This window comes from Bactrocera latifrons, unplaced genomic scaffold, assembly GCF_001853355.1.
Source record: "Bactrocera latifrons isolate USDA-ARS-PBARC rearing strain unplaced genomic scaffold, ASM185335v1 scaffold_86, whole genome shotgun sequence".
Lineage (NCBI taxonomy): Eukaryota > Metazoa > Arthropoda > Insecta > Diptera > Tephritidae > Bactrocera > Bactrocera latifrons.
In genome coordinates, this window is record NW_017537556.1 from 1,192,285 (window position 1) to 1,203,808 (window position 11,524).

Genomic DNA, 11,524 nt, shown 5'->3' on the forward strand with positions numbered 1-11,524 from the left:
AATGCAGCTATTCAACTTTTTCTTCCTTATTAGTTTACAACAACGCGCCAGTTGTTCTTTCTTTTTCGCTGCTTGCGCCAATTGGAGATGCCAAGCGAAGCCAGGTCCTACTCCATCCGGTAGATGTCTTCCTCTTCCTCTGCTTCCCCCAGCGGGTAAAGCGCAGAATGTTTTCAGAGCTGGAGTGGTTTCATCCATTCGGACGACATGATCTAGGCAGTCTAGCCACTGTAGCCTTATGAATATTCATATGACTTTAAAGGAATGCTTCTTTTTTACCCAGAGGATAATTGGGCTAAGACCGGAAGTCGTGAGCTGCTAGAGCCATAGGCAAAACAATCTTTTCTGGCTACTTCCAAGTGAAGGGCACTCTGAGGACTTTTCTCACTTGCGTGAACTTCTACACATGGCTTCATTCTCCATGCTCCTCTGCCCTAATACTTACTGATTTTTCATTCTGGCTTACCTTTTTTGTGACTGCAAAAATAGTGAATTTTCCATTATGATATTATAAATATACCTAAATATGACTGCAAGCAGCACAAAAAGTACATATTTTCGATTAACCGTAAATTCTGCTGCATTTCACTTAACAAATCTTTTCTAAAATTTGCATTAATAAATATTTATAACATGACACCATTTATTATTATAAATATAAATTGTTCAATGATAGCGATGATTACAATTTTCAAAAAGTTCGGAATAAAGTTTACAATTCATAATGAATTATTGAAATTGTGCAACATTTAATCTCCTTTCGGCTTTTCATGAATTTAAACTCAAATATTCCAATATATGGAATGCTGCTTCACATACACAATTAGTTGGTATTTGGGTATATGTACATATTGCGAGAGTACATATAGTATATACTTTCGCAATATGTACATATATTTAATATATATATATTTCATTTATCATATATAACATATGAATAATTCAGAACTAAATATAAAAGCACTTTATCGTCGATCATGTCGAAACTTTCCAAATTGCTTTTGCCTTCTATGTATTTACGGCATCTGATTCCCAATATCAGGTTTCTGTTCTACTATCAGCAGCAAATACTCGCTAATACAAAATTTGATGATATTGAATATTTAGTCGCCGCGACCAAAGCCTTTTCCGAGCAAAGCGTGAATCCTGCTACAAAAATCTTAATGCAAGTGATGAAAAATAGTAGGTATAATCATTGCATTTGTACCGCTCGTAGTACTGGTTAATCCCTGTCAATTTGCAATAACAACTCTATATTTTATTAATAGATAAATTTCGCTTTCTGTAGAGTGTAAGTTTGGTATTATGCTATTTCTTCCGTTAAGTAAAACTGCCTTGGAATTTAGCTTATTGGAGATTTCACCAACAAGTGTGCGGTTTTGCAATGATTATTTTAAGAGTATATGAGACTAATTTACAGTAAAAAGAAACCTTAAGGAGACTTATAGCTTAGTCCCTGGTGAACTTGTAATCCTCCTTGCCGAAATTGGTCATCGTCAACACCGTTTAAACTTCCGGTGGTACATTAGGATTATTCCGAATCTATCTTTAGCGCTAGAGATAACTACTGTTTCGGAATGTAGCTGTGTTCCAGGGACAACAACCGGAAAATTTTACGTGGGTACCTGCTGACGAGAGCCTTACTCCCTTACTCCAAAAGTACAACGGATCAAATCAAAGCGTTGATCAGCGCCCAATTGGCAGTGTGAAATGGACACACTAACCACCTTGGTAGGGTTCGAGGCCTATCTAAAACCTCTGCCGTACTATGGGTCCGGCACCCGGTTGCAATGCAACTCCACATCGAAATGACAAAATRSCAATTCTACCCGCATTTGGGTATAAACCACAACCACCACGATACTCCCCGAGGGGCCAGTCCGCATGAGCATTTTGGAGTTACCTCCAAGGGCTCCTGCTCCCCGTGGTACCAGAATTAAGTCTCCGGTCAGACCTCGTAGCCGAAACTACTACCAGGGACAGTCTCACACATAGGCATTGATGTTTCATAATCACTTTCTCTACTCTACACGGTCCTTACATTTGTGATTTTAACACCATTCAGCCCACCGGTACCAAGCATCATGCGGGTCTCCATCTATTTTCGCGAAAATCTCATCTTGAAACTTAAATTCTCACTGGTCATTGTTGCTGGTCTGGATTTGAGCGTTTCTTTCGTTTAAGCTTGACATTTAGTTTTACATCGTCGGCCTTTAGCTTCGGTCATTTTGCAGGCTCCCTGGTTTCATTTTAAGTGGACAGCTGTCTTTTGGTCCCAATGCTCTCCTCAATCTGGTACGCAAACTACGGATCTTTGGAAAAGATTGGCAAAGACCACAATTGCGTACTAAGCGGTTTTTCCTTCAGCAAAAGCCTCTTTTTCCTTCACGTGATTGAGCATGCAGCTTGGCCTTCCATAAATTTGACCCCTGCTTTGTAAAAAGTTTTCGCCTTCAATCATTCTTTGCTGAGCTTAGTCTTTATTACTGAACCAGCACAATGGGCCTTCCCCGTAGAGCTTTGCAAAACTTCTTCTTCGATTGTGCTATTCTTCCAGTAATTCCGAGGTCCGAGACTGTCACCTTTGTTGTAAACCGGGTTTATCTGTGAACTGTTTCCTTCACAGCAGAGATATGACTGGCGATGCAGCGAGTACTGTGTCCGATGTTAGTAGCACTTTAGGTTGATATCGCAACTCGCTTTTTTCTCTCGTTTACCTTGGTATTCATCATTAGCAATGACAGAAGATATACATCTTATTCTACCAGTATCGTATTGGATAGCTTAAACTTATGTATATAAATTTTTAAGGATTTGCCATAGAAAAGTTAACGAAAATGTCAGAGAGTAGCCGAAGTCCTTCTATTTGATTTCAGAATTCTAATTTAACATAAAATAACATACGAAAGTCTATATATACACATATAACCGGAAACAATATTAAAGATCAAATGAATTTACCACAAGCAACTTCCGGAAAACTTGCTAATATACAAACTTCATTAAAGCATTAGTAATCGCAGAGACAAGGCTTCCGGCAGAGAACCACAGCTCAAAAAGAAATACACACACTTGGAAAAGTATATATGTTTACATACATAAAAGCAATACCCTACAAAATAACAACTTTTCCTCCAAGATAATATCAACCCAGCAGCAAAACCATCTATGGATGTACTGCAGACGCTCTGTTTATCTGAAGGAATTACAAATAACAGTGGCAACGATAGTGGTTTAGACTGCAGCTTGGAAAGCTTAGGTTTTATTGGCACGAGCGCGAGTTTGATTGCAATGTCTGGTGCCGCTGCCGATGCGAATTTCACACTTCCACCAGACAATCTGTTGGATTTCGAATTTGACCCACTCGAGCGTGTTGTTTCCGCCATTGTGCCGGCGTTTTTCGGCATTATCGGTGTGGCAGGTCTACTGGGCAATGTATTGGTCATATTCGGTGAGTAGTATATGGAATTGAAGTTTTTGGCAAACGTTGCATTTATGACAACTTTATGATTCGATTCTTCTTAGTGTGTGATATCAATACATGGTTTTGTACGAATTGTATTGAAACCTCACATAATAAATTTATGAATGATGGATGGTTGTCAGTTTCTTAGTCGTATAGTGGGCATCAAATACTTAATCTGATTTGATCAAATTTGACCCGGACTGACAAAAAAAAAAAAATTACTTTTCATTTATTTTGATACCATCACTTATCTCTCTGACAACAACACAATGACTTTGCAGCACATTTTCTATAACTAAATCGTTGTTATCGTCATTAATAAAAATGGATGGAAATACACTTCTTCGCTGACCTTACGACCTTTAATGTTTGCTTTGTGCCTATTTCCATTGCAAAAATCGCTAGATTCACTGCTCGTTCAGTTTAAATGGACCAGTCCGAGTCAAATTAGATCACTTAAAAAATTCACTCTATCAATGCCTTTCTGGGCGTCTTTTAGTAATTTCTCTATTCTTCAACTGCGCAATTGCTATTCCAAGCTCCAGCTTGACTCTAACTCACCATCTTCCTATATTAAAGTTAATTATTTTCCTGAGCGGAAATGAATTTTCTTGCCGCCTTGTCTTTATTTTGTTGCTTAGCACAGGTGTTTTTTTTTTGCTGTGGTGACATTGTTTAGAACGGATGTGGTTTTAATTTTGACTTCAGTATTCTCCTTTGTCTTTATAAAAATTCTTATTTCGACACATTTTTGTACACACAAATTTATTTATTCTATATATTGATCTCTGCTCATGTACAGTTGTTGTTGCTAATCAACAAATGCGCTCCACTACCAACCTGCTCATCATCAATCTCGCCGTCTCCGATATTCTGTTTGTCGTCTTTTGTGTCCCCTTCACCGCTGCGGATTATGTGCTGCCCACCTGGCCGTTTGGGAAACTGTGGTGCAAGTTCGTGCAGTATATGATTGTGGTCACCTGTCATTGCAGCGTCTACACGCTGGTCTTGATGTCATTCGATCGCTTTTTGGCTGTCGTTCACCCGGTGACGAGTATGTCATTGCGCACGGAACGCAATGCGATGCTGTAAGTATGTATAAGTGTGACTGCACAAAGGTATGTGGGAAGAAAGCTGTATATGTAGTGTTTCGTATGCGTAACTAGGGTTGTCATAAAAAAAATATGAAAATATTTATCTCTTGAACAAAAATCAATCTGGAATAAAGATAATCTGTGTTTTTAGTTATTCTTACTTAATTTTTTCCAATTTCTTGCCCTTGAAATGTTTAACAGATACTTAATTTGTATACAAATGGCAACCCTGTTACTTCACTTCTACATGCATAATCACATTCGCTTCTCATATTAACTGTAACTCCAGCGCCATCTTCTGTGCTTGGATACTCATCCTCTCCTCAGCCGTACCAGTGGCTTTGGCGCATTCAGTCCGTCTTTACTACTTCAAAGGACGTAGTTACACAGCTTGCGTTTTCTCCACCGAGGAGGAGGGTTGGAGTCTAATCGGATTCCAGGTAATTATGCCTTAGGAATTGCTGAATTGTACTGCAAAGGCATTTTTGTTTAGTATATCTACATTAGTTACCTTATTAGTAACCTTGTTAGTTACCTGTTTGTAAATTTAATTTTGTAAGTTCTGAATTCAGTAGTACTGAAATTAAGTTCCTTGTCGGAATTATCAAGTTTCCAGAATGCACATTCATTCCATTTGTTTCTGTTCTCATTCTAGATCTCTTTCTTCATGTCTTCATACGTAGCGCCTTTAACATTGATATCCTTCCTTTATATGGGTATGTTGGCCCGTCTTTGGAGAGCCGCACCGGGTTGCAAGCCGTCCGAAGAGTCCAGGTAACAGTTTTAGAAGATTGGTAATAATTGGTAAAAATATCAAAAATTTACAAAATGTAGGGGGTTTCAAAAACGTTGAATTTTTCCCCAAAATTTTGGTTTTAGAGAAAGATTTTCCGAGATCAATTTTAAATTTTTTTTTCACTTTTTTTCGAAAAAATTTTATCAACAATACTCTGTTTGGACAGATTTGAAGCAAGGTTGTGAATATCTACCAGTACTCACTGATTCAACATCTTCTTTTCACAGAAAAGGTAAACGACGTGTAACGCGCATGGTTGTTGTTGTGGTCCTGGCATTCGCAATATGTTGGCTGCCAATACATGTGAGTAAAAACGCTAAAAAAAAAAGAACACAAAATATCAATCTCGCAATAATTAAAATTTACTGCACTCTTTAAACCTCAAAACATAAATGAAAATATTAACACCATCCTTCCATACTCTCTGCTCTCCCTAGCTCATACTCGTCATGAAAGCTTTGACTTGGTATCCCGGTACACATGCTTCAGTCATTGTGCAAATCATCTCACATGTCTTGGCATACACGAACTCCTGCATCAACCCGATTTTGTATGCCTTCCTCTCTGATAATTTTCGGAAGGCCTTTAGGAAGGTAAGCTACCTATTCATTTTAAATTACAAACAAAGAGAATCGCTAATAATGAAATAATTAAAAAATTTAATGCACAAGTTCTCTGGATTCCAGGTCGTCGGCTGTGGCAATCAACCGCTCTTTCCAATGTCACATCAAGCCACAAAAACAACACGCACCACCGGCAATGTCACATCAAATGCTGAAATGCTGTAAGCCACATAAATACATATGTCGTTTCTTCTAATGCAATGTCATTAAAAATGTAAAATATTTGAGCAAACATTATTACAATTAAATTACATCACAATTTAATTAGAAGGAATGGTGGCTGTTTTTTGTGTGGTCGGACTTTGAAAAATTTATGCTTAGTTAAATATACTGCGGGACAGTGGATTATTTTTGAGTTCAAATAAAAAAGTTTTGAGTTATGTGAAAAAGAAAAAAAAAAAAATGAAAATTAGTATATCGCTGAGTGAGAACAAAGCACTTAATATTTTGTTTAAAACTTTTCTTTGTTTCTCCTTCCTTTGGCGTGAAGGTATTGTACAAAGTAGCGACGCGATAATTTCATAAATGTACATCAGTCAGCATTCAAGTAAAATATTATTAAAAAGAGTATTATAATATATTAAATTTGTGTGCATTTATTTATTTTAAATTCTTTTATCATGGCATATTGAATCAACCCTTTTGCACTCTTTGTGTGCATTTATTTATTTAAAATCCTTTTATCATGGCATATTGAATCAACTCTTTGCTCGTATTCATAATTAAAAGTGAGAAAAAGTTTTTGTAAGAAGTAGTTAAAATTTCTTTTAAGTTTCTGCGGGCAAGTTCTAATTTTTATTTTTACAATTTTCTTTATCTTCTTAAATATTTATACTTTCATCACCATTAAGGGTATAAAAATGACGTCTTTAGTATCGTTTTATAATTTGTTTCGTTGTCCTGACGATGAATAGAGTAAAGTGTTCTGTTGTTATGGCGATACTCATATGAGCATTGGTAAGAAGACTATTAGTACGAAACCTTAAGCCATTGAAATCTAAAACTTATTATATTTAATGCGGCATAAAGCTAGAAGATAAACTGGGTTGTTACTAAAGTTGCTTTATCACTAATACAATTATAAAAAAAAAAAAAATGCGCAAAGTGACTTTAAGGGCAATGATATCGTGTTTTGCTAACAACAAAGACAAAGACTTCCAACATATTTTAATATCGAAACTTGTTTCAGAATAGTTTTAAAAATTGTAGCTTCTATTCAACTTCCATGCATTTAGCTGAAGCACAGTTTTTAGAACTAAGTAAAAATTTTCCTTTAAATATTTCCACATATTCCACTGCGTATACGTAACTTAAGGAGAATGTTCTAATTTGTATGGTATATGGTAGGCATCATATGCGTTAGTGTGTTGGTAACTAAATATATTATAAGTATATGTAGATATGTGAGAATATGTGCTAACGTATAAGATCGCTTGTGAATTTTTCCAGCTGCGCTGCTGTCCTTGATGTAACTAATTCGATTTTATCAAGAAATCAAATTTACTTTACATTTCCTAAATATTGCTGCAGGCTTACAACAAATTTTTACACCTGCGTTAAATCCAATTAGTGTTAGTTTACTTTTAGGCAGAGTATCCGATTCAAGTTTTGAAATAAAAATTAATATTCGAAGAACAGCATTATGTGGGGAAGGATGGTGGTAAAGCACTCTTGTTTTGCTGGTTACCAGTAGTGTAACTATAAGTTGCGAACTCCTTTTCTGTAAGTAATCAATTGTTCTTACTGAATGACTAAACTGCTTCCATTTGTTAACTTCACTATTGCAGTGAAATATGGAAACAGTTTTAAATCAAAATATGACAGTAACTCAGCTCAAAAAAATTTATATTTGGATATATAAAAAAAAAAAAATTTAACTGTAGGGATATATTAATACGCATATTTAGGATACATAGTAAAAATGTTAAAGAAAAAAAATTAAATGAAATTTGAAAAAATTTCACTGCTTCAGTGATTCCGGTCTTCAACGTGGATTAACATTAAAACATTAAACAAATTCTCAATAAGTTGACGAAATGGCGGCGTTTTAAGAAAAGGTTAATTTTACCCAAAACTTTTATACCTATTTGAATTTGCTTTTTTTGGCTAACAAAAAAAAAAAAAAAAAAAAAAAAAAATGCAGGAAAAATTTGATATTGATCGGATCATTTGTCTCTAAGTAGTTAATCAAGCAAATTTGAAGAATATAGAGTCAAGTAAGAGTGCTTTAATTATAAACATACAGTTACATATTTTATTAATGGTATAGACTATCGAAATATAAAAAACAAATAATGAATAATAGTTTTTCCAAAAATTTCACATTATTACAACGCTTAACTACCCATGTAAAATGGATTCAGTCATACAAAGCCCGTGTTTTCCCTCATACGAGTACGTTCTTAATAAAGACTTCAAATTTTATGGGGAATATCGAAAGAAAGAAAGAAGAATCGAAAGAATATTCTTTGGCATTTATTTTTTGAAGATTATCTCTTTCAAATGTTTGTCGTGGCTACATCTCAGATAGTCCAATTTTCGATGACTTGTTTGAGCATTTCGACTGGCAAATGACACGCGTGATGCTTTACTGCAATTTCTGACTCGAAGAAGGATTGTCTTTACACTTTGCATATCTCCGCAGGAAAAAGTCTAACGATGTGATATTACACGATTTATGTGGCTAATCGACCAGCCTAAGCGTGAAATTATCTGCTCACCGTAGTATTTTCTCAATAAGTCCATGGATTGATGCAATGTGTGGGAAGTGGCGCCGTCTTGTCGAAGCCAAATGTCGCCAAGATCACTAGCTTATATTTCGCATCAATTAGTCGGTTATCATGACGCGATAATGGTCGCCATTGACGGTTTCGACCTCACCGGCATTATTTTTGAAGAAATATGAACCGATAATTCCACCGATCCACAAACCACACCAAAACGTTGTTTTTTCTGAATAAAATGCAAGTGCTACCATTTTATTTTCTTCAGATTGGGGCTCTTCGCTGAACAAAATTTGGCTTGAAAACGTACGATCTTTTTGGGACTTTTTAAGAGCTCTTAGAGCGAAGTAATGTCGGTTGACAAGGTCGAGTGGCTTTAGTGCTTTCAATTTAAGATCTCGTACGTCAGTCCGAGCATCCTGCTAACTTTCAAGACTCTCTATGGTTTTCGCGCATATTCTCAGTACGGCTACAATTTTTTTTCACAGCGTGCTGGATGTGATCTCTTCGGTCGAATATTATCAAATAATGAATGTTAAGTCTATAGACTTGTTGGTGGTGGTGGTGGTGTTGCGAATAGTTCGCTCAGTAGGTCGCTTATGTTGACTTTGAATTGAGCGCAACACGCGTAAATCATTCTTCACAGAACGTGAATTTTGGTAGTAAAGTAAAACGATTTGTAAACGTTGTTCAGGGGTAAATCTTTCTATGATGAAATGCCAAACAATAATAAACTAAAATAACATAACGACATGACACGACTTACGGGTGATCTGCCAGGAAAAGGCTTTGAAAATAGTACCTCTACTTAGTTCACCCGTTATAGATATTATTGAAGTGCTCAAATTCATTACTTAAATATAAACTTTTGACACTCAGATACCTCCAATGGATAATGCATACTTCCGTTATTCGAAATTGAACAAAATTTATTATATTTGAATTTAGAATAGCTGAAATTTGGCGTTGGAAACTGAAAAACACTTAGGAGCTCTATAATTATGGGAATTTGTATTTCGAAACCAGGTACTAAGTACACTAAGTACTACTTTGGTTACAATATGTGAAAACGAAATCTTATTCTCTTTGAATTATTTTATTCTTGGAGAAAGTTTATTTTTGTAGCTGAATTTTTTATTATCATTAACAAGTTAGTTAGATAAGGTAAAATAAATTTTTAATTTTTTTTCCGAACACTTTGGAGACACTTGTGAGCTTAAATAGTAAAAAAAAATATATGAAAAATGTTACTATTGAGCATCGAAACTCAATGCCAATTCGTGGTCATATGAGTTGGAGTGAAAATTAAAAAAGGAATAATTTCTTATGCATAACGACGTTTATTGAAGAAAAATGCATAAATGTATATGCATTAGTATTGTTAATTCTACTCGCTAGTCCAAACTAAATAACCTAATGGGGATTTGCTTCAAGGTCGTCACCAGTCNATAAATATATTTTATCGCCGGAATATTCTGCAATTTTTGTAATGTTTCTATTTATATTCATTACACATTCAATATATTTATTTGATTTTGACAAAACATTTATAAAATAAATATTCAAATTTATTCAAGTATTTGTATTTAAAGCACGCACATGAATGTGTCTATGTAAACATGCCTAGAGGTAGCAGGAAAACCACCTACCACCATAGAAAAAAGTACAACAGATTGTATAATACAATTTATACAAAATTCAGCGCACATTAACACGCAGAAAATTCATTCATAATATGCCAAAAAATGCCAATTTCTTTACGTTAACGTGACTTGGTTAAGTCATGAAATATTTTATTGTCAGAGCAAGCTGTGCACAGCAAAAACCAAATAGCGAGCATCGAAAAGGGAAAAAGGAAACAACAATTGACATACCGCTAATAATTCAGTTAGCTGCGTCGCCATGATTTTATCTGCAACGGTTTTTGCAAAATGGTTTTCGCTGCGTTGTCAACCTTCCCCGCAGCCATCAATCATAACATTGACAAAAACCGACAACAGAAAGGAGATAACTGGAGGAAAAATGCCGCGTCGTCGTTCACTTTCACGGTAAAGTGCCTCCGCGAGCGCATGTGTTTCTATCTACGCACACATATACTTACATACATACTTATATGTACGCGTATGTAAAAAGTACTTTCGCTGCCGCTTTTAAGCTCCTGTCGTTGAGAACTTACGCATGAACGTAAGCTATCGTAATTTATCACCACTCAATAGTTCAATTTTTGTCATTTGTTTCATTTGACGTTTTCCGCAGCCACCTACGATTTTGCTTCGATGGAAAGGAAAGTACTTGCTTCACATTCCAATAGCATTAATGAAGAATTATGGTGCGTAAATCATGCTTGTTTAACTGTTCTGAATATTCGAAATAGTATTTGTAGAAAAGAGGTAGGGAACCCATGAAAGATAGCTGAAAAACATGTTTTGTTATTTTATAAAACTTGTACTTGTAATCTCTTTAGTCAGTGCAAATACATTTAGAGAGGAATCAGGTATGTAAAACCTATTAGAAACAGAATCTATACGATTATGCAGAAAGCCACTCAATCTGTGGAAGTATTTACCACAAGCAGTGTGGTTGACTGTAGCTAAAGCTTTTAATATTTTCACACTCCGGTATGACATAAATTGCTGACTTTTATGTGATCTTGTGTGCTGCCAATTCACTTTGAACTTTTACTTTTCATTTATATACCTTTTTCATCAGTCTATCACGAAAAGTCATAAATTACATTCTAGGGAATGAAATATTGTACCTGTATCAAGTGAGCGTTAAGTTACAAAATTGTTGGCAGGGAACATTGGTTGTAAACGAGGGTT

At 35.5% G+C, this 11,524-nt stretch overlaps 1 protein-coding gene across 1 annotated transcript; it reads left to right on the top strand.

Annotated features, from left to right (window-relative positions):
• The first annotated feature begins 3,168 nt into the window (after window positions 1–3,168).
• On the top strand, window positions 3,169–6,144 carry LOC108977232 (allatostatin-A receptor-like). Its single transcript, XM_018946827.1, has 7 exons — window positions 3,169–3,451; window positions 4,269–4,554; window positions 4,850–5,000; window positions 5,216–5,334; window positions 5,584–5,659; window positions 5,794–5,949; window positions 6,043–6,144. The coding sequence occupies exons 1-7, from the start codon at window positions 3,169–3,171 to the stop codon at window positions 6,142–6,144; spliced, it is 1,173 nt and encodes a 390-aa protein (XP_018802372.1).
• The last annotated feature ends 5,380 nt before the right edge of the window (window positions 6,145–11,524 follow it).